This window comes from Podarcis muralis, chromosome 4 (genome assembly GCF_964188315.1).
Source record: "Podarcis muralis chromosome 4, rPodMur119.hap1.1, whole genome shotgun sequence".
NCBI lineage: Eukaryota > Metazoa > Chordata > Lepidosauria > Squamata > Lacertidae > Podarcis > Podarcis muralis.
Window position 1 is genome coordinate 55,622,620 of NC_135658.1, and position 23,992 is coordinate 55,646,611.

At 41.0% G+C, this 23,992-nt stretch overlaps 1 protein-coding gene and 1 pseudogene across 3 annotated transcripts in view; one reads left to right on the forward strand and one right to left on the reverse strand.

Annotated features, from left to right (window-relative positions):
- SH3BGR (SH3 domain binding glutamate rich protein) overlaps positions 1-11,339 on the forward strand; it is a 29,547-nt gene extending 18,208 nt beyond the window's left edge. For 2 of the 3 annotated variants that reach the window (XM_028727211.2, XM_028727213.2), the window contains exons 4-8: positions 1,306-1,380; positions 2,110-2,202; positions 4,120-4,149; positions 6,502-6,629; positions 10,897-11,339. In XM_028727211.2, coding sequence (XP_028583044.2) covers positions 1,306-1,380; positions 2,110-2,202; positions 4,120-4,149; positions 6,502-6,588 — 285 coding nt within the window. In that variant the 3' untranslated portion in view covers positions 6,589-6,629; positions 10,897-11,339. The remainder of the gene's footprint in view (positions 1-1,305; positions 1,381-2,109; positions 2,203-4,119; positions 4,150-6,501; positions 6,630-10,896) is intronic. The other variant, XM_028727212.2, reaches the window with a different exon arrangement.
- A 7,523-nt stretch (positions 11,340-18,862) lies between these two features.
- LOC114596474 (NADH-ubiquinone oxidoreductase chain 4 pseudogene) lies at positions 18,863-21,805 on the reverse strand (annotated as a pseudogene).
- Between the last annotated feature and the right edge of the window lie 2,187 nt (positions 21,806-23,992).

Consider the following 23,992-nt stretch of genomic DNA (forward strand, 5'->3'; position numbering starts at 1 on the left):
TGCCTACACTAACTCCCCCCCAAACAACTTACTTGTTTTGTTTGCTTCTACTTTTCTGCTCAGAAAATGACAGTACTGAAAAATACTTGCATGCCAATGCAGAAATCTTTGCTTTGGGTTGTATCCATACACCAAGTTCTACTCAGGGTAAACCCAATGAAATGAATGTAGCTAAGTTAGTTATGTTGATTAATTTCACTGAGTCTACTCTGGGTATGACTAGCTTTCGATACAACCCTTTGATTTGATTATACTGAATGAATTAGAAAACAGAGTACTTTGCCGGTTAATGATCATACTCTGTTCTTCTAATATGGAACTGAAAGAAATGAGCAATCATTTCACTTAAGTGAAAGCAATCTTCTCAATAAATATGCTTTGTTAAAATAATTTAGGCATAGATCTTTGCTCTTAACCACTGCTGCCTACCTTTGATGCTTTTCAGTGTTGATGGAATTGAAAACATCCTATTATGTTTTTATATGACTTTTCAAGAAACAAAAAGAAACAGAATTTAAACATGCAAGTGTGCGTATAAATGCACATTACATGGTTTGTTTATTTACTTATATTTAGACAATTTATATACCATGTATTTGGAGTGGGGCAGAATCTCTAAACAGTTTAAAACAGCTTCATCAATAACGATCAAATACGGAAACTACTAGGGGTGAAATATCACAGTATAAAACATCACAATTGACAACAGCAGAGGGCATCCTTTTAAGTATCAGAATAAAATATTACGCATGACAATCAACTACAGAATTACAATGAAAATTACACATTCAAAACATAATTAACAAAATATAATCTAAGCAGTAGAATAAAATTACAAAACAAAATCCAAACATCAATTCCTCAGTTTTTAAACACGCAATTAATTGTCAGCTAAGGAAAAGAGGGGGGAAATTCACTTTTCCCACCCTACAACATTCCCAGTCACTCATACAATGTAAAAAAACCCAAATATAGTTATATTCTCAGCCCACTATGTAATCACCAACACCATTAACCATCTCTTGACAGTTAAAATACTTTCCACTCAGGTCTGCTCGAACACACTTTTACCTAGTGAACACACCAAAATCAAATATGCAAGCTCGATAAACCACTCTGCAGCCTCTCCCATGTCAGTTTCAGTTCCTCAATGAACAACTCACATGTCTATGCCACGAGACCCAGACAAACCTAGACAGATACTGACCTTCAAAGTAAGCAACAATACATAAGCCCTAAGTGAAACATTCAAACCCAGTACTTGCCCTCTCCACTTCTGAATATTGTTTGAATTCTTTATCACAGGAGGGAAGGATTACCGAGGAGATACCGACTGTGCCAAATGGTGAAGTTTCAGGAGAAGAGCAGAAAACTGAAGAAGTAATGAGATTTTTAAAAAAATAATTATCTCTGTATAACAACAATCACTTAAGTGCTTTTTTGGAAGCCATGTTGCCATCTCCCAGAAACTCTGTGTGAGTGCCAACAGTTCCCCAGCATCTCAGATTGCCTGGCTGGCCACCACATCAACCTTTGCCAACTCAGTGCCCTGCAGATGTTGTTGGACTGCAGCCCGCATCATCCCCGACCCTTGGCCATCTTGGAGTCCAACAACATCTGGATGGCTGCAGCATCCCCATCCCTAATACGGAAGGAACAGCATGACCTATGAGAGCTAAACATTTTGAACTTGCCGCAACATTTCTGCTTAAAAGACGCAGGAAAATAGCTTGACTTTTACAAGAGAAAGCTAACAACCATCCAGTGAGCACAATTACATGAGATTTGCCAAATGCATTTCAGAGGTGAAGAATGAATCTGGAGTAGCAGTATGTGAATTTTCCATCAGCAGGGATTTCTGCATGTGCAACAGAATATTCCCCCTCCTGCCCCTGCACACCCCTTAAATCGGGGGGTTCTCCCAAACTTCTGAAGCAGATTTGGGGAGGGTGTACATGAAGGGAACAGTGGGGGAAATCTAACTGCAGGACCAGAAATCCTTGCACTGGCAGGACATGTTGGTTGAATACCACCCTAGATTTCTTTGGTTTAAATTGATTTTCTCTTCTGCGATGTTACTTGTGTTTTTCTTTTTTGCTCCGTTGCCAGGAGATTGAAAAGACAGAGGGAACTGAGGAGAATGAGGCAAACGCAGAAGAGGATGCAGAAGCTGATACTGCTGAAGTGCCAACAGAGGAGCAGGTCATTTCCTTTTCTTTTCCCCCCTGCTTGCCATTTTTGTTCACAGCGTCCTTCACATCTCTGATATCCAGGCTCTGAGTGCCATCCGTTGCTTTTGCAGTCAAAGCAGCACTACCAACATGTGAGAGGGAGGTATTAGCAAGCTTATGGGGTGAGCTCTGAGATTTGCAAAAGTTTTCCTAAAATCATGAGGGGAAGAACAGCCCAATGCTCAGTAGCCAGGGACCATTGACTCACTCCTGGGGGTGAGGGCAGAAGAGAAAACCTTAGTGGGGAGGGAGTAATGGAGTGGAGTGGTTGGAATCCTGAAGAGGAAACACTTCACACTACAACATTTTGTTGCAGGTTACACTTGTACACTAATAAATTTTGCATAAGGATTGCATTCATTCGGGTGGCTGTAAGGACCAACAGCTGGAGGGCGACAGGTTCCCCAGCAGGGCATCGGTGACATTCTCCTGCTGCTTAACCATCCACAGCTGCTTGTCTGCTGAGTAACAATCGGCTTCCCCTCACAGAAACATTTATAGTCAGGCACCGGCAGTTGATTCCGAAGTGTCGCTTTCAGTGTATCTGCCCGCATGCTTGGAGAGGAATGAAAACCATGAGCAGCAGCTGCTACCTCATTAGAGAAATAAGACAACATGGAGATGACTCTGAATTCCACTGCAATAGAAATGCAGCAAACATGTAATCTCTGCGAGTGAAAAGGATGATTCTGCATATTGACACACTTGTAAAAGAACTCTTTTTGATGGTTTGACCCTGCAGGGGCCATGGAATGGATAAATGCAGAGTCAAAATGATGCACATGTATGCAGAAGGAGGGATCTCGGGGGGGGGGGTGTCAGTATTCTGAATTGCACCTGTCTTCTTTGAATGGCTGTCACAGATGTTCTGCATCTTTTGCCAGCAACAAAATCCCAAAGTCCCAGACAGGTGCTATTTTCTGGATGTTAAGTTATTCACTGTGCAGGTCAGATCTTAAAGGTTTCTTAAACATCTATCCTTTTCACAGCCATTGGTGATTATTGATACAGACACCACTGAATATAAGTGTTTTCATTAAGACGTTGGGCATTTATTATGTGGTGTTTTCATGCTGCCCAGACCTTCTTCTCATTGGTGGAAAAAGAATGCTGCAAGAGTTGGGCACTTCACTGTTTTGTGAGGGCCATCGAGAGAGGTGAAAAAATTCTGCTTTGCTGTCATTCCCCTGCCGTTCCTCTTCTAACTTTTATTTTGGGGCTGAACCAAAATGGGCTATTTTGGGGAGGCAAAATTGGGCAGGTAAGGGAGTTTTGCCAAATGTCCGGGGGGGGGGGGGGCTGAAATTCTCCAACACATTTCCCCCCCTCACAGAATTGTCTTCTGGGAGATTTTTGGCTCACTCAATGTTGAATAAAATTATGTTGTTTGTTTATATTGTTGGGTGAAGAAAGGAGAATGGGAAGGAATAAGGACAAAGCCAATTTCTTCCTTCGTAATAGTGTTAAAATGACACTGAACAGTATATTAGCTTGATTTATAGTTGCACCCAAAATCTATGGAGAGTGAAATGGTCAAATATTTGCCAAGCATTTTCCAGGGGAGGACTGGAATTCCCCAACATATCAGGAGCAGCTGAAAAAAAAGTGCCAGAAGGTTATCTTCAGTTAATTTTTGATTCAGCCCTGCTTTGTGTGCTTAAGATAAAGGGGGGAAAGGAACATTATGCCTTGCAGCATTCTTTAGGGTGTAACCCAATGCATATTTATCTGAGAATAAACACAGTAGTATGACTTTCTTCTGAACAAACGTGTATAGACCCTCCTGTATAATAGATTCTAGTCTTTCTCAATAGTATTTTTTTGTCATTGGTTGCTGTCTGATCTTTTTTATTAGTCTGTTTTAAGGGATGGTTTTTCTCATTTGCAGGAAGAAGGCGAAGAACAGCCAGTGACAGAAGTATGCTCAAAAACTTCTTGTAGTCTGCACTTTGATTTGTCTGCTTGCTGACTAATGTGAAGCATTGCTTGACAACCCTCTTCCCCCAAGCTGAATCACAAAACCAAGTTATGACTGGCATCTAGCAAAGAATATTTATGTCTGGCCTGTTTAACTTCTGGGACCAAGCAGTTCATTTTAACCATGCGCTTGAACTGATGTACCCAGGCAGCACCTGGTGCACCTATATAACTATGTGGACATTCATGCCTGCTCACACACACCTGCACAGAGTCCACAGGGACATAGGTGTAGCTTTGTCAATCAGTCAGGTAGCAGGTAAAGGTAAAGGGACCCTAAATTGCTGTTTGGATAGCTCCAAACAGACAACCTGCTGGGCCTGATGCTCAGTGGAGACCTTTTGTCCCTCTTGCACCAGACTTTCCTTAAAGGAACAGACCTCTGGCTTGGAGCTTCTCAGCCAACTCCTGCCTTGTGTGTTGTCTGTGTTTACTATTAAAACCAATTGAGGTTATTTCCTGGGGTTTTCGTTACAAATCTTAACCATATTTTTTGTGTGAAAATCAAATATTGTTTTATACCTAGGCAGTGCATCTGTATGCATCTTCTGCCTTTTTTACTTTCTGGATTCATTTTTTCCTCCTAGTACAAGTCCACTGCAGACTTAATGCTGCTGTTAAGAGAAAATTGGCATTCTAGGGTTGGTGCAAGAGGACTGCTAACGACATTGTTAGGGGCACACTGCAAGTTTTGTGCTATAATGCAAGCAGCAGTGACCTACTTCTTCATCTTCTCTTCTTTTCAAACCAAAATTGCTTCAGGAGGAAGGAATTTAGAGCAGAGAAATGGTGTGAGAAGAAGAAGGGCTTAAATTGGGGAGGGAGATGAGGGCATACATGCCCAGCCTTCCCACACGGAATATTGTCATATGTTGGTATTGGATGTACTCTTCATGGGACATAACCTTAGATTAGGCCACAAAAACTACTTATGAGTTTGGACACATAACTTGAATAACAATGTTTTGGTGCATCCTGTTCTTATATCACTGTGGGGATGATGGAATTCTCTTGGTGGAAAAATGCAGAAGGTGCCACACAATTTAATACTCTGCTCTTTCCTCATTATGGTCATTCTTATTTATATAACACCATCCATGCACACGCTTTACAAAGAATGAGAGAATGCGTCCCTGTCCAAAATGGTTTACAGGCTAGAAAAAACTGCGTAATAAAACAACAGAGGAAAGGGAAGAAAATGGAGGCAGGGTAAATTGGGTAAACCGGTTCCCTTTCAGTTGTGTGCTTCAGCAACACATTGAGCATGCAAGACACTCTGATGTAGACAATGCCTCAATGATATTTCACCAGTGCACTATGGGGCAGAATCTACCGCAAATGCCCAAACATTAATCTATGCAAATGCTGTGGAAATGAATAGGAGCAACACAATAGCACAACTTGCCCTTTTCATTAATTTGCTAGGTGATGGAAGAACAAAGACATGTAGGCTAGATTATGTGTGGTATGTAGATAATAGTCAAATACCGCCTTCTGAATAGGGAAAGTAGGTTCTAGAATAAGGTTACCAGGCATCCCCGTTTCCTGGGGCAGTCCCCGGATTTACAAATCAGTCCCCTGACAAAATCCATCTATTTAGTAGGAAGTTGAAAAGTGTCCCCAGATTCATTGAAAAATATCTAGAATTACTCTAGAATAACTTTTGCTATTGTTTCCTTCTAACAGATAGGAAAAATAAACCGTAGATCAGAATCTAACTTGAACAATATTATTCTGATTTGTAGCCACATACACCCACTAATATGTATACACTCTTTCTCTCTCTCACACACATCCAAACACTAGAGAAAGAAGGCATAGACTACTGTTGAGTTTATTAGTTTGGCTGAATTATGCTTCTGCTCTTTGATCATTAATCATTAAATCTAATGTGGCTTGTCTGCATGCGTTAATGTAGTAAAGAATTCAACATTCAGCTGCATTAAGCTTTTATAAAAGCTTGTATTTCTATTTAGAAAAATGAAATGTGCTAGCAACACAGTATGGCTGCAAATGGAGTATGCACCCCACCTCCAAATTGAGCTTTTCCTTCTCGGAGAATTACACATGATTTATGTCAGAAAAATAGCCCACCTTTTATAGAAGGATCTGTGAGCAGGAGACTACGTTCTGCCCACGCACCTTTAAAATTGTAGCAGACTTTGCATTGCAGTATAAGGTGCTTTCTCCCATTTTCTGAGGGAGCAATATGCATGTCACATTTAATCTAATGTTTCAGTAGTTGCTTCTTTCCCTTCCCATATTTGAATGTTCTTTCCTTTATATAAATAAGGAAACAGAGGAAGCACAGGAGGAGGAAGAGGCAGAAGAGGAGGAAGAAGATGCGGAGGAGGAGGAGGAAGAAGAAGAGGAATCTTAGTATAATTCTATTATGACTTTTTCCTTCAGAAGACTGTTCAGGTAATTTTGCTGACAGCTGCCTCATTTCAGCCTTTACCTGAAAATCCTGATAGTTTCAATCCCTGCCACCAAAACTTTAATTTGTCTCAAAGGGGGAATAGAGAATATTTTCCCTGCTTGTTTTAAGCAGACAACTGTAGGTGTACAGTCTGCTTACATGCCTTCATTTATTTTTCCAACATTGGGTGGGATTTATACAGCATTAATGGGTGATAACCAGAGCATGAGCCAATTATTTTAATCCACTTTTGTTCCATCATTCCTAGTGGCAGAGAAACACGTATATTCCTCTCTTGTTGAAACTGATGGGGCTAAAAGTGTAAACAACTGGGTTATCTGGATTGTTTCCATAGGTTTTTTTGTAATTATTTTTTATTGTTTTTTCCATGTATACTTCTTCTAACAATATATCTTTAACAATTTTCATATTTCTCCCCTTCTCCCCTGGACTTCCCTCATACTCCCATTTTGTTTTATTTCCATATTGTTCACCCTGTGTATTGTTTCCCCAAAATTTTCCCAATACATATAGTCTTATTTTTTGTTGTATACAGTTGTGATTGTTTACTCAAACCCTGCCAATGAGTCCATTTCTTTATGTTGTCTCTTCGTATATGTTGTAAATGGTTCCCATTCTCTTTTATAATCTTTGTTGTCCTTTTCATGTACCTTTTCTGTTAGTTTTGCCAGTTCTGCATATTCCATAAGTTTCCCTTGCCATTGTTCTTTTGTTGGTATTTCTTCTGTCTTCCAAGTTTGTGCCAATATAATTATTGCCGCTGGTAGTGCATTCATCTTTATTGCTGCTATCCTTTCCATCAAGGAGAGATTCATTCTATTCCGAATTTCCAAATCTTTCTTAATCTCATTCCAAACTTTCTCATAGTTGTCTTTATATAAATTTAAGTTTTTATTAGTAAGCCAGATTCCTAAATATTTGACTTTTTTGTGAATTTCTACTTTTATAATCTCCTGCAATTCCCTTTTCTCCAGTTCTGTCATATTTTTTGTTAGTATTTTTGTCTTTCCTTTATTTAATTTAAATCCTGCCACTCGCCCAAACTCTTGTATTTTTTCTAAAGCCTCAGGGAGACATAGTTTTGGTTCCTCAACTGTGATTACCAAGTCATCTGCAAATGCTTTCAACTTAAATTCATTTCCCCCCGTTTTTATTCCCACAATCTGCTTGTCTGCTCTTATGTTTCTGTTCAAAACCTCCAGGACCAGAATGAATAATAAAGGTGATAACAGACATCCTTGTCTCGTTCCTTTTTCTATTTTGAATTGGTTCATTATCACCTGGTTAATAATTAGTTTTGCACTCTGTGCTGTATATTCAGCTTGTATCCCTTTTATAAATTTTTCTCCATATTCCATTTCTTCCATCACTTTCTTTATAAAATCCCAAGATATATTATCAAATGCTTTTTCTGCATCTATAAACATCATTGCTGCTTTTTTCTCATTTCTTACTTCTAAATACTCTACTACATTTAAGATGTTTCTTATATTATCTTTCATCTGCCTACCTGGAAGGAATCCCACTTGGTCTGGATGTATATAAATATTTAAGACCTTTTCCAATCTATTAGCTAAAATATTAGCAAATATCTTATAATCATTGTTCAATAATGAAATGGGTCTATAGTTTTTGACCAAGCTCAAATCTGTATCTTGTTTTGGAATCAAAGTAATATAAGCTTCCTTCAATGTTTGTGGAATTTCCCCGTCTGTTAATACTTCATTCATTATGTCTTTCATTGGATTTACCAGCTGTTCTTTAAATTTTTTATAATACTTTGCTGATAATCCATCTGGTCCTGGTGATTTGTCCACCTTTATTTGATTTATTGCCTCGGGGATTTCTTGATCTGTTATTTGTGTATTTAAAAATATTATCTCTTCTTGTTTTATCTTTGGCAGATGACTCTTTTTTATATATTCCTGTATGTTGATTGCCTTTTCATTTCCTCTTTTATATAAATTCTGAAAACATTTTTAAAAGACTTCCCTTATTTCTTTTGTTTTATCTGAAACTTTCCCATTGGAATTAATTTTACCTATATGATTCATCTGTTGATTTCTCCTTAATTGCCATGCTAACAATTTTCCAGGTTTGTTTGCATGCTCAGAGAATTTCTGTTTCATTTTTTTAACTTTCCATGTTATTTCTTCATTGAATACTGTGATTGTAATAATTTTACTGCCTGTTTTATTGATTATTTGGAGTTTTTCCTAATTCATTTTCTTTCTTTGCTATAGCATCCAAAATTTCTTTTTTCCTTGCTTCCCTGGCTTTTTTTTTTTACAGCATTTTGTTTCCATAGTTTTAAACAAGAGAGTTTTTGTAGAATTGTATGAATCAAGTTCGAGGGGCGTTTTGAGAAAGAATGTACTTTTTAAAATCAGCAAAGAAGCTCCATATTCCTACTCTGATGAGAGCATTCTGCAACCGTTTACACTGAAGTAATCCATGGATCCCAATGACTTTCTGTCCTGCTTGTGATTGGACACTCAACATTAATCAATATACTCCTTCAACCTGCACCCAGTTCATGGATATACTGGAAGAGCTGCATTTTCATATAATTTTCTATTTATTTCTTGATTACAATTATATATTACCTTTTCTCACAACAACCCTGTGAGGTAGTTAAGGCTGAGAGATAGGGATGGGCCCGAGGTAACTCACTGAGGTTCATGATGGGGTGGTGATTTGAACCTGGGTCTCCCCAGTCCTAGTTCTTTGCAATCAATAAGACTTTATGTATGTGTCATATCAGTCTTAATTTTGTACATCAGTGTCATGGTTGAATCTCACATGGTTGCCACCCAAAATTGCAGCATCTTTGTTATCTTAATTTACACTTAAGCCCTGATGTGACCGAATTATTGTCAAGTCACCCAAAGACTTAATATAAATAAATGGAAGGTATACTTCCTCCTTGCACTTAAGCACAATATATGCTGTGATTGGGTGTTTGTGGCGTGTGCATTTTTTTTATTGTGTTGCCAATCAAAACAGTCATTTGGCAGACTAATGCCATCTAGTGTTTTAGAATGAGGTTGTAAAAGCAAGCAGGTGGTCCAGCGAAGCACACTTTTGACACTGCCTGGCACACACGCCTGGAACATCAGGTTAATATTTTACAGAAATATTAAGTCAGCTCTCAAAAAAGAACTTGGTCAATGACAGGAAAGTCATTCCTATTGTGTAAACATAATATGGTCTGCACTGCCTGTTGACTTCTTTTTATGATCAGATACCATTTTAAAATTAATTTCCAGCAGTGCTGTTAGATTAAGGTTACCAGACGTCCCCGTTTCTCAGGGACAGTTCCCAGATTTACAGATCAGTCCCCTGACAAATTCTTATCATTCCGACTCATTTCAATGAAGTGTCCCCGGATTCATTGAAAAAAATCTGGTAACCTTGTGTTAGATCGTCACTTGACCCATGACTAAGAGGGTTTGTAGCTGGCAAACCAGCCATAGCTGGGTAAAAGGCACTCCTAGCCCCTGAGGCCACCTGAGCTTCCAGTTCCCCAGTGTTGGATCTAGGAGTACCACCAAGCTAGGAACCTTCTCCTTCCAGGGGACCACAGCCCCATCTAGAACAAGCCATCTCCCCACTTCCTGGACTTGATTGTTTGGAGCTGAGTTGGTCCTTTTGTACATAAAGCTGATGTTGGATGTATTGCATCAAATATATGTCGGGGACTGGCAGGACACTGATGAGTGTGCACTGGGTGAAGGGGGCTGGAGTCTGACTTGGGAGAGGAGGGCAGTGATTTGTGGGGAACTGTTCCAGCCAGGAGGCAAGAGGAAGCTTCAGAGCTGGAGGGTAGGGCACTGGAGGAAGAGACAGGTCAGGCAAGTGAAAGGGTCGAGTGCTTCCCTGCCCTCTCCTGCACCACTGTCTCCCATAACCAGGAGAGAATTGAAATGAGAAGAGCAGAGGCAGCTTCCAAGCAGGCATAGTCTCCGACTGCATGTGCACAGCCCATAGGAGGAAGATACATAAGCTGGTGGAAGGGGCATGCGCCCTTGTTGCTGCAACGGCTCTATAGAGTGCAGACTTGGGAATAGCTGCATAGACACTAGGTTGGTGTGCGTGCGGTGGAGGCAGCAGTATTCATAGCCATGGAAACGACTGTAAAAGTGTCAACTTTGACAATAAAGAGCTAGCTAACTGCCGTGTGCATTCCTTTTGCTAGGGAGAACCCTTGGCAACATATTAAATTTTGGGGTTTTTTTGCCCCCACAGGAAACAGAAGCCCATGGCATCACTGCAGTGTGAAGATAAAAGCAATCACTTCCCCTCCACGAAAACACCATTGGCTTTACTCTCCAACTCCAGATATCGGCATAGATGTCACCTGAGAGATCAAGCAGCCCCGCAGGAAAATCTTTATATGTTGTGTCAAATGGGTCTTCAGATCTTCAGAACTGGATGGCCAACAAACACTGTGGGTCTGACTTTAGGGTGTAGGTTTCTGTGGGCAGGGATTGTTTCTCTCTCCATGTTTGTGCCCTGCCAGGCACATGCTGACAACGCTCAGAGGTGATGGCAAGGCTGAACGGAACTGGAACCTGCAAGGAAGCTCCACCTGTATGTACCATAAGGACCTGCTTGTTTCTAAACTAGCCTTTGAAGTCGGTATTCTTTTTAATGTACAGCAACTGAAATAAAGCACATTTCATGTTGAATATCTGCTTATTCCCTACAAGCATTAATTTATCATAGTAAATAAGAAAACTCAAAGTTATGCTTGTAGCCTGCATGGTGCCTTCACTTCAGAAAAAGTTCTCTGTGACTGATTGCCTTCCTGAGTCTGTATTTTTGTGATAGCCCTGTACAGTATTAGATTATATTTTCATTATTTCATTGTTCATGGATGTAGAGAACTTTTCAACAGACTCTGAGGATATTTGCTTACTTATCTCCCCCCCCCCCCTTTGTGCCACTGAAAAGCTATTTTCAGCTCTCCCTGTGACGTATATTTGGACAAGAACTGCAACTAATCGGTAGATGCAGGGCAATTTTTTATTTTGAAAACTGCAGTAGGCTGCGAGAAACTTGCACTCCATTCGGAAATTCTTTGGTGGGGTGGGAACCCTAAGAAAATTAACAGGCGCCATCAAAAAGCTTGTTCTAGCATTATGGTAAGAGTGTATACAGAGCAAGCGTCAAAATACAGCATATGCTTTATTGCAGATTGATTTATGTTGGCAGCTACAGATGGGAGCAGCAAGGAAATTAGACAAGATGCATGAGACATTTGCATAGGATCTCCCAATTAAGAACAATTACAATTGCAGGAAGGAGGGATTGGATAGAGACCATGGGATTAAAAAAAGCACATTTCTTTTGTGCAGTTTTTCTGATTTCCCCCCTCTACCACTATTTGCCCTCCTGGGCAAAATGTACAGATTCCCACATGCTGCCTGTATGCTTTGCCCAGTTATGTGGGATGGGGGTTTTAACTGGAAAAATAGGATGGGGGAAAGGGTTTGAAATACTTCCCAGTGTAGTGGCCCTGATCCAAATTGGGCCACCGCAACTGCTGCTAACACTTCAAAAACGTAGGAGTTCCTACTCATCACATTTAGTTTGTCCTTGATTCTGGATTCTCCTGTTGAATTTCCAGGCGCCATTAGACCTTGGCAGTCGTCTCTAGCTTGGCCTAGATGATTATGATAGTTGGACACGTGGCTTCTATTTGAGAATCGGGGGCAAAACCTGACAGCTCTCTAGCAAGGCAGTTTTCATGCAGTTATAGCTGGCATGATATGTTTGTTTGTTTTCAAATACTAGTTATTGAAGTGCCAAAGCCTTGTTTAGGAACACTTATGCTTTTAATAAAGACCACAATACAAACCTGGCTAATAGCTCAACCGCCCATTTACTCTAGGATAGTCTCACTGGAATCAAATGAGATTCCTTTACAGTAAGTGGATTGTGGCCAAAGGAAAGCTTTAATTCTTTCTATAATGGTAAAGCATTAAGCACTTTCATTGAACAACCTATGGCAAAAGCATTGCATAATTTATCCTAGAGGTGCTAGGATAGTCTTGGCTTACATTAGCTCTGCTTAACTCCTCCGAATAAACATTTTATTCTTGTTTTGCATCAGTTGGAGATATTGCAAGTTCCTGCTTTCCGATGGATAGTTCTATCTGTCCTGGTCATTGGGAGTCATTATAGCCCTCAAGTATACAGTCGCTATGTGTTAACTTCCAGTGCCAGAGAGTATTATTTTGGCGAAAACAAAAGCAATTGTCACTGCCAGTAGCAGGGGTTGGGTTGGCACAAGTTTACCATGGGCTGTACACTGTCTATAATCAGCTTGAATTGTAAAATGTGGGGGCAACATTTTTTAAAAAAATAATAATCTTGGCTATACACTTTAAGGCCCAGGACTTAAAGACTTGGTAGACCAAGTGTGACGGTGTTCTAGCCTTTTCCCTTTTTTGTTACACACATTTGCCTGCCTTTGACTTGAGCTACTATCAGCACACAGGTACCAAACCACATTGGCAACCACATTGTCTGTAATGACTGCACTCTGTGTTATTTTGTTTATTTTTCCCACAGTGCCTTGTGTTAGTGTAAGAGCTGATGGAGACTTCAGTGTACTTAAAGAAAACAAAACCTTTTTCTATCCACCTGTTTGTGTTTTCATTTATTTCCACGTGTCAAAGAAAGAAACATTCACCCGTAATTGAAATTACTATGGAAAAATCTCAAGGGAATTCTTTCTCTGTTGAAGAGAATTACATTATGTTTGCTTTGAGAAAGTTGAAGAAGACAAGAAGCTGCCTTATAGGCAGACCAGACCATTGGTCCATCTTGCTCACTTCTGTCCACACTGACAGCCCTGCAACTCTCTGGGGTTTCAAACAGGATAGTCCCAGACCTACCTGGAGATGTCAATGGCTGAAAATGGAGCTAAGGTGCATCACTTTACACTTGTTTCCATCAATCAGCATTTGCCATTTTATTGCCCATTCACTCAGTTCCTTTTGGAACTCTTCACAGTCTCTTTTAGACCCTGAACAATTTAGTATGACCAGGAAACCTGGCCACCTCACAGCTTACCCCTAACTCTAGGTCATTTATGAACAAGTTAAAAAGCACAGGTCCATTCCAACCACCCCCCTTGAAATCTCACTTTTCTTGCACCCATCCACTTTTCAATAATAGCAGTGAAATATCTGCTCAGATATGACATGTGACTGGGCTGGTGCAAAATCCAGCTGCCACCCTGGCTCCATGCCTGGGTAAACATCTCCAGTTTATGGGCATGAAAAAACAACAGAGTACCCAGACATGGACAGTAGGCGAAGAAAATCCAGTGCAGTGTCCAAACAAACACACACACAAGCAGCAAAGTTCATCAGTAGTCGTTTACTGAGGTTCAGCTGGTTAAGAACATAGTTACAGCATCACTGGGTCCCCAGTGACCATCAAAAGCTTCAAAACATAGAGGCATAACTGAAGAACAATGAAAGACGAATGAAGAAAGATGAATGAAAAACTGCCTAGAAGCCCAGATATATCTCAGATCTGTGACCTTGGCTCTTTACAGACTCAACAGAATCGGTTCATAAACAACAGGTGCACGGATGCCATAAAGATAAAAACCTGACAACTGAAAAACTTTATGTTCTACACCCGTGATAAGAAACATACCCTGACAGTATGGAGGAAAGAGAGCCTTGTTGTGTGGTCTATGACTGCTGTCATGAGCAGCTTTAAAACTATTATAAAAAAATAAAAATTATTATAAATCAGTTTGGAGATGGTATTTAACACCAGTCAGATTAAATCAAATAAATGAGGAATATTTGGTGTTATGTTGGAGGAGATGCCAGGAAACAGGGAATTATGTTCACATGTTGTGGCAAAGGGTGTTCAAGGAGATAACAAAAATCTCTGGGTTAAAGCTGACCAGAAGTCCAGAGGTAACATTATCAATTTACGATGGGGTGGAAGGTTCGCAGGCTATGAAGGACTTGCTCACAAACTTATTGACAGCTGCACAAATTATGATAGCTAGGAAGTGGAAGGGGAAAGCAGAATATAAAATGGAAGAATGGTATAAAAAGGTGTGGGATAGAGCTATTAATGATAAATTAACATGTGCAATTAAGGTAATATGGGGAATACACAGGAGAAATTATTTTGAGGAGATATGGAAGGTATTTGTAGAATTTGTATTGTTAAAATGGAAAGGAGTCAAACCATTGCAAGAGGTGTCAAAATTTTGGGAGGTTAGATAGTTACAATGGAATGGTCTCAGTGGCGGGGTGCACATTTTTATTCCTATTTATTTATGATTATGTCAAAAAACAAAAAAACCAATATTATTAGATATTTTACCTTTTATTATTTTATTTTACCTTTTATTATTATGCACACTAACACAAGAAGTAAGGCAAGAAAAATATGTAGACTCCAAATGTTTTCAATAAAGTTATACACCTGGCCTGGAATAGCTAAAAATTACTTTGGGCAAGCTTGATTTGTGAAGTTTTTCTTTGAAGGGCAGACCCCCTCCATCCTGCATTTGGAATGCATATGAAACTGTCTTAGAAAGTCCTTCTAGGGCCAAAAGTGCCTTTGCATGTGGCATGAATGGCTACTATTCAATGAGTACAAGCCCATGAGTACAAGAATCACAACAGTTATATTGAGGCTTGTTCCTTTAAATATGTTATTACCAAAAACTGCAGGGATTTTTGCCAATAACCAAAGGACTGGGAGGTGGAGTGGGTATTTCCTGCAAGTAATGCAAAGATCCTCTTCATGGATCACTGCCTTGCCGTGGCGAAGGGGCTTGAATAACTCAGAGAAGCTATGAGCTATGCCGTGCAGGGCCACCCAAGATGGACAGGTCATAGTGGAGAGTTTTGACCAAACGTGATCCACCTGGAGCAGGAACCGGCAAGCCACTCCAGTATCCCTACCAAGAAAACTCCATGGACAAAAGCAAGAGGCATATAAAAGTTATGACGCTGGAAGATGAGCCCCTCAGGTGAACTAAAATGGACGGGAATGGGTGAATTCAGTTCGGATGACCATCATATCTACTACTGTGGGCAAGAATCCCGTAAAAGAAATGGTGTGGCCCTCATAGTCAACAAAAGAGTGGCAAAAGCTGTACTGGGATGCAATCTCAAAAATGATAGAATGATCTCGATACGAATCCAAGGCAGTCCTTTTAACATCACAGTAATCCAAGTTTATGCACCAACCACTGGTGCTGAAGAAACTGAAATTGACCAATTCTATGAAGACTTACAACACCTTATAGAAATGACACCAAAGAAGGATGTTCTTCTCATTATAGGGGATTGGAATGCTAAAATAGGGAATCAAGAGATAAAAGGAACAACTGGCAAGTTTGGCCTTGGAGTTCAAAATGAAGCAGGGCAAAGGCTAATAGAGTTCTGCCAAGAGAACAAGCTGGTCATCACAAACACTCTTTTCCAACAACACAAGAGATGACTCTACACATGGACATCACCAGATGGGCAGCATCAAAATCAGATTGATTATATTCTCTGCAGCCAAAGATGGAGAAGTTCTATACAGTCAGCAAAAACAAGGCCTGGAGCTGACTGTGGCTCAGATCATCAGCTTCTTATAGCAAAATTCAAGCTTAAACTGAAGAAAGTAGGAAAAACCACTGGGCCAGTAAGATACAATCTAAGTCAAATCCCTTATGAATACACGGTGGAAGTGAGGAAGAGGTTTAAGGATTTAGATTTGGTGGACAGAGTGCCTGAAGAACTATGGATGGAGGCTCGTAACATTATACAGGAGGCAGCAACTAAAACCATCCCAATGAAAAGGAAATGCAAGAAAGCAAAGTGGCTGTCCCACGAGGCCTTACAAATAGCAGGGGAGAGAAGGCAAGCAAAATGTGAGGGAGATAGTGAAAGATACAGGAAATTGAATGCCGATTTCCAAAAAATAGCAAGGAGAGACAAGAAGGCCTTCTTAAACGAGCAATGCAAAGAAATAGAGGAAAACAATTGAATGGGGAAAACCAGAGATCTGTTCAAGAAAATTGGAGATATGAAAGGAACATTTCGTACAAAGATTACCATAATAAAAGACAAAAGTGGAAAGGACCTAACAGAAGCAGAAGACATCAAGAAGAGGTGGCAAGAATACACAGAGGAACTATACCAGAAAGAAATGGATGTCTCGTACACCTCAGGTAGTGTGGTTGCTGACCTTGAGCCAGACATCCTGGAGAGTGAAGTCAAATGGGCCTTAGAAAGCACTGCAAATAACAAGGCCAGTGGAAGTGATGGTATTCCAGCTGAACTATTTAAAATTTTAAAAGATGATGCTGTTAAGGTGCTACACTCAATATGCCAGCAAGTTTGGAAAACTCAGCAGTGGCTAGAGGATTGGAGAAGATCAGTCTACATCCCAATCCCAAAGAAGGGCAGTGCCAAATAATGTTCCAACTACCGCACAATTGCACTCATTTCACACACTAGCAAGGTTATGCTTAAAATTCTACAAGGAAGGCTCAAGCAGTATGTGGACCGAGAACTCCCAGAAGTGCAAGCTGGATTTTGAAGAGGCAGAGGAAACAGAGACCAAATTGCAAACATGCGCTGGATTACGGAGAAAGCTAGAGTTCCAGAAAGACAGCTACTTCTGCTTCATTGACTATGCAAAAGCCTTTGACTGTGTCGACAATAACAAACTATGACAAGTTCTTAAAGAAATGGGAGTGCCTGATCACCTCATCTGTCTCCTGAGAAATCTCTATGTGGGACAAAAAGCTGCAGTCAGAACTGGATATGGAACAACTGATTGGTTCAAAATTGGGAAAGGAGTACGGCAAGGCTGTATATTGTCTCCCTGCTTATTTAACTTATATGCAGAATACATCATGCGAAAGGCTGGGCTGGATGAATCCCAAGCCGGAATTAAGATTGCCGGAAGAAATATCAACAACCTCAGATATGCAGATGACACAACCTTGATGGCAGAAAGTGAGGAGGAATTAAAGAACCTTTTAATGAGGGTGAAAGAGCAGAGCGCAAAATATGGTCTGAAGCTCAACATAAAAAAACCGAAGATCATGGCCACTGGGCCCATCACCTCCTGGCAAATAGAAGGGGAAGAAATGGAGGCAGTGAGAGATTTTACTTTCTTGGGCTCCATGATCACTGCAGATGGTGACAGCAGTCACGAAATTAAAAGACGCCTGCTCCTTGGGAGAAAGGCGATGGCAAACCTAGACAACATCTTAAAAAGCAGAGACATCACCTTGGCAACAAAGGTCCGTATAGTTAAAGCCATGGTTTTCCCAGTAGTGATGTATGGAAGTGAGAGCTGGACCATCAAGAAGGCTGATCGCCGAAGAATTGATGCTTTTGAATTATGGTGCTGGAGGAGACTCTTGAGAGTCCCATGGACTGCAAGAAGATCAAACGCATCCATTCTTAAGGAAATTAGCCCTGAGTGCTCACTGGAAGGACAGATCGTGAAGCTGAGGCTCCAGTACTTTGGCCACCTCATGAGAAGAGAAGACTCCCTGGAAAAGACCCTGATGTTGGGAAAGATTGAGGGCACAAGGAGAAGGGGATGACAGAGGACGAGATGGCTGGACAGTGTTCTCGAAGTTACAAACATGAGTCTGACCAAACTGCGGGAGGCAGTGGAAGGCAGAAGTGCCTGGCGTGCTCTGGTCCATGGGGTCACGAAGAGTCGGACACGACTAAACGACTAAACAACAACAACAATGCAAAGATAAAGCAGTGAGGAGGGAAATGTTACTATGACATTCATTTTCAGAGCTCCTTTTTCTAGTGGCCTATGGCCTCTTGGGGAAAAAAGTTTTGTTCATTACACAAGACCCCACACACTCCTTTGCCATCACTCTTGCTTTGCTTCCATGCCATAGTTTATAAAAATAGCTAGGGGGATAAGGCTGACTTTGAATGCTAGTTGTACGGCAGTTTTTGCGTAAAGCATGCCTCATCCTATTATAAGAGGGATTGGATTTATGGTTGTAAGGATGGGGTGTGTTAGGATGAACAAGACTGTAAGCAGGGTTGAATGTAAGAGAAGATCGTGCATTTTTACTTCCACTTGGAGTTGCACCAAGATTTTTGGTACCTAAAACCAATGGATTGCTGCTTTCCTATAGAGGTAAGAGGCCTAGGAATTTTATTCCTAGTAATTTGAGTTAGCAGCTCTAATTGTCAATACACCTCTTGGTAAATAAGAAGATAGGGCTTCTGTTTCTAGAGTCACAGTCTAGTGTTTTGGGTAAACTATATTTACAAGTGAAAATGCCTGAGATGAGGGCGGGTTTCATGATTAGGAGTCCCAAAGGTAGCAGGTGTAAGATTAAGGTGAGATGTTCTCGAGTGTGGGTGGGGGGAAGGAGGTGGAATTGTGTTGAAATGCTTCCTCGTTGGGTTATTAAGAATATATAGAGGGAATAAGTAGCAGTAATGAGAGTTCCAATTCCTGTAATAAAAATTGTTAAGGTGGATCAGTTGAATAGGGCGGTGATAATAAATAGCTCACCAAGTAGGTTGATTGTTGGGGGTATAGCTATGTTGGTTAGGCTGGTGAGAAGCCATCAAGTTGATATTAGTGGAAAGGCTAGTTGTAATCCTCGGACGAGTAGTAGTGTACGGGTGTGTGTGTGTTCATAATTGGTGTTTGCTAAGGTAAAGAGGGCTGATGATGTCAGGCCGTGTGCAATTATTAGGGTCATGGCTCCGGTCAAGCCTCATGGTGTTTGTACAATAATACAGTGGTGCCCCGCAAGACGAATGCCTCGCAAGACGGAAAACCCGCTAGACGAAAGGGTTTTCCGTTTTTGAGTTGCTTCGCAAGACGATTTTCCCTATGGGCTTGCTTCGCAAGACGAAATGTCTTGCTAGTCTTGCGATTTTTTCCCCGCTCCCCCCCTTTTTCTAAGCCGCTAAGCCGCTAATAGCCTTTTAGCAGCTAAGCCGCTAAGCCTTTAATAGCCGCTAAACCACTAAACCGCTAATAGCGCTAATCCGCTAAGCCGCTAATAGGGTTGCTTCGCAAGACGAAAAAACCGCTAGACGAAGAGACTCGCGGAACGGATTCTTTTCGTCTTGCGAGGCACCACTGTAGCGGTGGTTACTAGACCTATGTGGCTAACAGATGAATAAGCGATGAGGGCTTTTAGGTCTGTCTGTCGTAGGCAGATTGAGCTAGTTATTATAATGCCTCAGAGAGCAAGGATAATAATTGGGAATATAAGATTAGGTGGGTGTGGATTTAGTATAGATGAAATACGGATTAGGCCATAGCCACCTAGTTTTAATAAAATTGCAGCTAATACTATTGACCCAGCGATTGGGGCTTCTACATGGGCTTTTGGGAGTCAAAGATGAAGGCCGTATAGGGGCAGTTTTAGTTAAAGTCAAGGAGACTTTTTAGTTAAAGTCAAGGAGGCAGGCAAGTCAGAGTATGGGGCTAGAGTCTGTTAGGGGGAGCTCTGGTTGAACTAGAAAAAAGAGTTCTATTGAGATGTGAAGGTATTTGTTACTAAAATATTGTAGTGTGATTAAGAGTGGTAGGGAGCTTGCTAGGGTGTAGAATAGAAAGTAAAGGCCGGCATTTAAGCGTTCAGCTTGATTTCCTCAGCGTGTAATAATGATTAAGGTGGGAATTAAGGTTGTTTCAAATAAGATATAAAATAGAATTAACTCTGAGGCAGCAAAGGTTATGACTCTTGCTTTGCAATTTTTATAATCTCATTAGCATGCCTGGCACTTACCCTTTTATTTACTACCTCATTCACTTGTCAAAGTTATTTCAAGTTACTATTTACAAATGCACAGAAATTGCATCCCCATTCTCTGGGCAGTGGCAGAACCCCAGCTTTGAGGTCAAAATAACCTTTTCTGTTATAATATGTTGTTGTTGTTTGGTCGTTTAGTCGTGTCCGACTCTTCGTGACCCCATGGACCAGAGCACGCCAGGCACCTCTGTCCTCCACTACTTCCCGCAGTTTGGTCAAACTCATGCTGGTAACCTCGAAAACACTATCTAACCATCTCATCATCTGTCGCCCCCTTCTCCTTGTGCCCTCCATCTTTCCCAGCATCAGTGTCTTCTCCAGGGAGTCTTCTCTTCTCATGAGGTGGCCAAAGTACTGGAGCCTCAGCTTCACGATCTGTCCTTCCAGTGAGCACTCAGGGCTGATTTCCTTCAGAATGGAGAGGTTGGATCTTCTTGCAGTCCATGGGACTCTCAAGAGTCTCCTCCAGCACCATAATTCAAAAGCATCAATTCTTCGGCCATCAGCCTTCTTTATGGCCCAGCTCTCACTTCCATACATCACTACTGGGAAAACCATGGCTTTAACTATACGGACCTTTGTTGACAAGCTGACGTCTCTACTTCTCAAGATGCTGTCTAGGCCTGTCATTGCCCTTCTCCCAAGAAGCAGGCGTCTTTTAATTTCGTGGCTGCTATAATATATCTTTCTGCTAATTGCAAAGCCTCTTTCCAGGAAATGGTATGAAATAAAGAAATCCCTGGCAAAATTTAAGTATCTTCTCTGTTCTCAGTGGGCCTTGTTTTCAAGGCACATTTAAAGCTTATAACTTCACCCAAAGAAATCTGGGGACTGTTTTTTTGTTAAGGGTGGTGGGAACTGTAGCTCACTGAGGGGTAAACTACAGTTTCCATGATTCTTTGGGAAAGCCATGTGCTTTAAATGTATGGAGGGTACATTTAGATTACCCCTTGGAAACAGTACAAGATGTGTCCAGGAAACAGTCTTATCACTATTGCTATTTAATTTCCAGTTATTTCTAGTTGAGACTGAGGTTGATATGCTTGGAGAGGTTCCATCCACAAATACTGTGATCTTTGTTCAACATGGCTAATTATATATTGCCAGGCACAGTTAACTGCTGGAGAGCTGGGGGTATTTAAAAGGTACTCTAGGTGATAGTTCTGAGACTATCTGTGACCATGTGTGGCAGTAGAAATTAATCGACAATGCAATACAATGCAAAAATGGGCAGAACAGCTTTTCATCATTTAAAAAATAAGTCAATATTCATTTAAAAAAATAAGTCACTATTCACACCCACTTATAATTACTTGTTCTTGCAATCACTTCCTCTTGGTGGGACATTTATCTAGTATTTAGTTTTGCTTTCAACAACTTGGCTTGCTTCCTCACGGTTCTCCTTTATGCCTTTATTATGAAGCAAGCATGCTTGATGAGCTTGGTTACTATGAAAACTACTTTGTCGCAAGGAAAGCAGTTCCCATTATCCAAGAGGCTTCCATCCCAGGAGCTTTAATCTGTGCAACAAAGGCTTTTCTGTGCAATATTAGCACTGGCATATCTTGAGCCTGACGACTCAAGGAAATTGTGTGCCTTGACACGCTTAATTACTCTCACAGGGTGTTAGCGAGAAAATTCTGTCCAGCTAGGCATTAGCTAGACAAATGGAGCTTTCATTAAAAATGCGTGCCTTTATTAAGTTTGCATACCACCATGTCCTCAAGGAACCCCAGGGTGGAATACAGGTTGATCCTAGAACTATTCCATGTAAAGCTATATGCCTTGCAGGGCACACCGGGCATGCAGAGTGGCATCCAAGGGATTATCCTCTTTGCCCAATCTAACTACTCCACCACAGCAGTCCTTTTTTGGGTTGGGCTCTGGGTGTTCAATAAATATGGCAGGGCAGAATCATGGCCATAGGTTCCACCACACTCTTTTGCTCCACCATACACCAGCTCTGTGCCTCCACTTGCATATACATTGTAGACATGTGATGGAATGCAAAGGACGGAAGCAGAACCTGCTGTCCCTCTCCAAGACACTTTCAGACCTCTCCCTTCTGAGCATCTGAAAGTGGCAACTGTCTCTATCTGGTATTATTTTAGGATCAAGAATGATTTAAACGGGCACAATCAAACTGTTATTTACATGGAACAAGAGCTGAACAGACTGCCTGAGATTCTCAGAGGCAATTTCCATGTGTCCAAAACAGAAGGTAAACTGCGGAACTTCACTTTCAAATGTATTTTAGAAACAACTCACTATTCAAAACCAAAACAAGGACACCGAAGGTCTATATGTCTATATTTTTTAAAAAAAATATTTTATTAAGGATTTTCTTGTTTTACAGAAGTGTAGTGCCTCGTTTTTTGTTTGTTTTTTCCATGTAACATTTTTACAAATCCATTTCATTTGTTGAGGCATTAGGGGGAGAAGAAAAAAGAAAGAGGGAAGAAAAGGGGGGTGGAGAGAGGGAAGATGGATGGGGGTGGGGTCGGGTGGCGGTGTTTCTATTATGTTTAATGTATGTAGAGTTTGGTGTCAGCGTTGCTTGTGTTGTTCACTTGTGTTCCTTTGGTGGTGAGAGAGGTTGGGGTTGGCCTAGGGTGTGATTGTTTGCTTGTGATTGGCTGTGGTGATCTTTGTTTTCGTGTGTGAGTGAGGTGGGTGGGTGTTTTGGATCAGGTTAGCCATATTGATTTGTATGCTGTTGGTGGATTATTGTCATTGTCCTGTTGGGCTGTGTGTGTGATAAAGGGGAGCCATACCGGGGTGAAGGTGTCTTCTTCTGTTTGTCCCCGTGTCAGTTTCAGTTTATTAGTTAATTTTTCTAGTAGGGCTGTTTCCCATACTATTTGGTACCATTGGTCCATGCTTACTCCTGACAGGTCTCTCCAGTGTCTGGTTATGGTATTTCTGGCTGCTGAAAGCAGGTGAGTTATGAGTTCTTTGTGGTGTAAATGGGCATTGTTGTCTTGGAAGATGTTTAGTAGGGCCAATTCTGGGGTTATGTCTATTACTTACTTAGTTATTGTACATATTTCTTGTATGGCTGTCGTCCAGAATAGTTGGATTTTGGGACACTCCCACCACATGTGGAGGTATGTGCCTGTGGAGGTGCACCCTCTCCAGCATTTTGGTGAGGTTCCTGGGTGTATTAGCGCTAGTTTCCTTGGTGTTAGGTACCACCTGTAGGTGAGTTTCAGTGTGAGTTCTTTTCTTTTCGTTGATATGGATTTAAAGGGGGGTTTAGACCACATTCTGGTCCATTGAGTGGGGTTAATCTCATAGCCTATGTCATTCTCCCATTGTTTTTTGATTGCGTCTAGGGGATTTGCGGGATTTTGGAGTAGTATTTTGTATATTGCGGATACTGTCCCTTTACCGTTTCCCTTTGTTGTTAGGAGGAGGTTTTCGAAGGTTGTCAGGGGCCTAGTTGCTGCTGATTTTACTGTTGGGTTGTTTAAGAGGGCGTGTAGTTGGTGTTGTGTTAACCAGGGCATTTGGGTGTCTTCTAGTTTGTCTTGT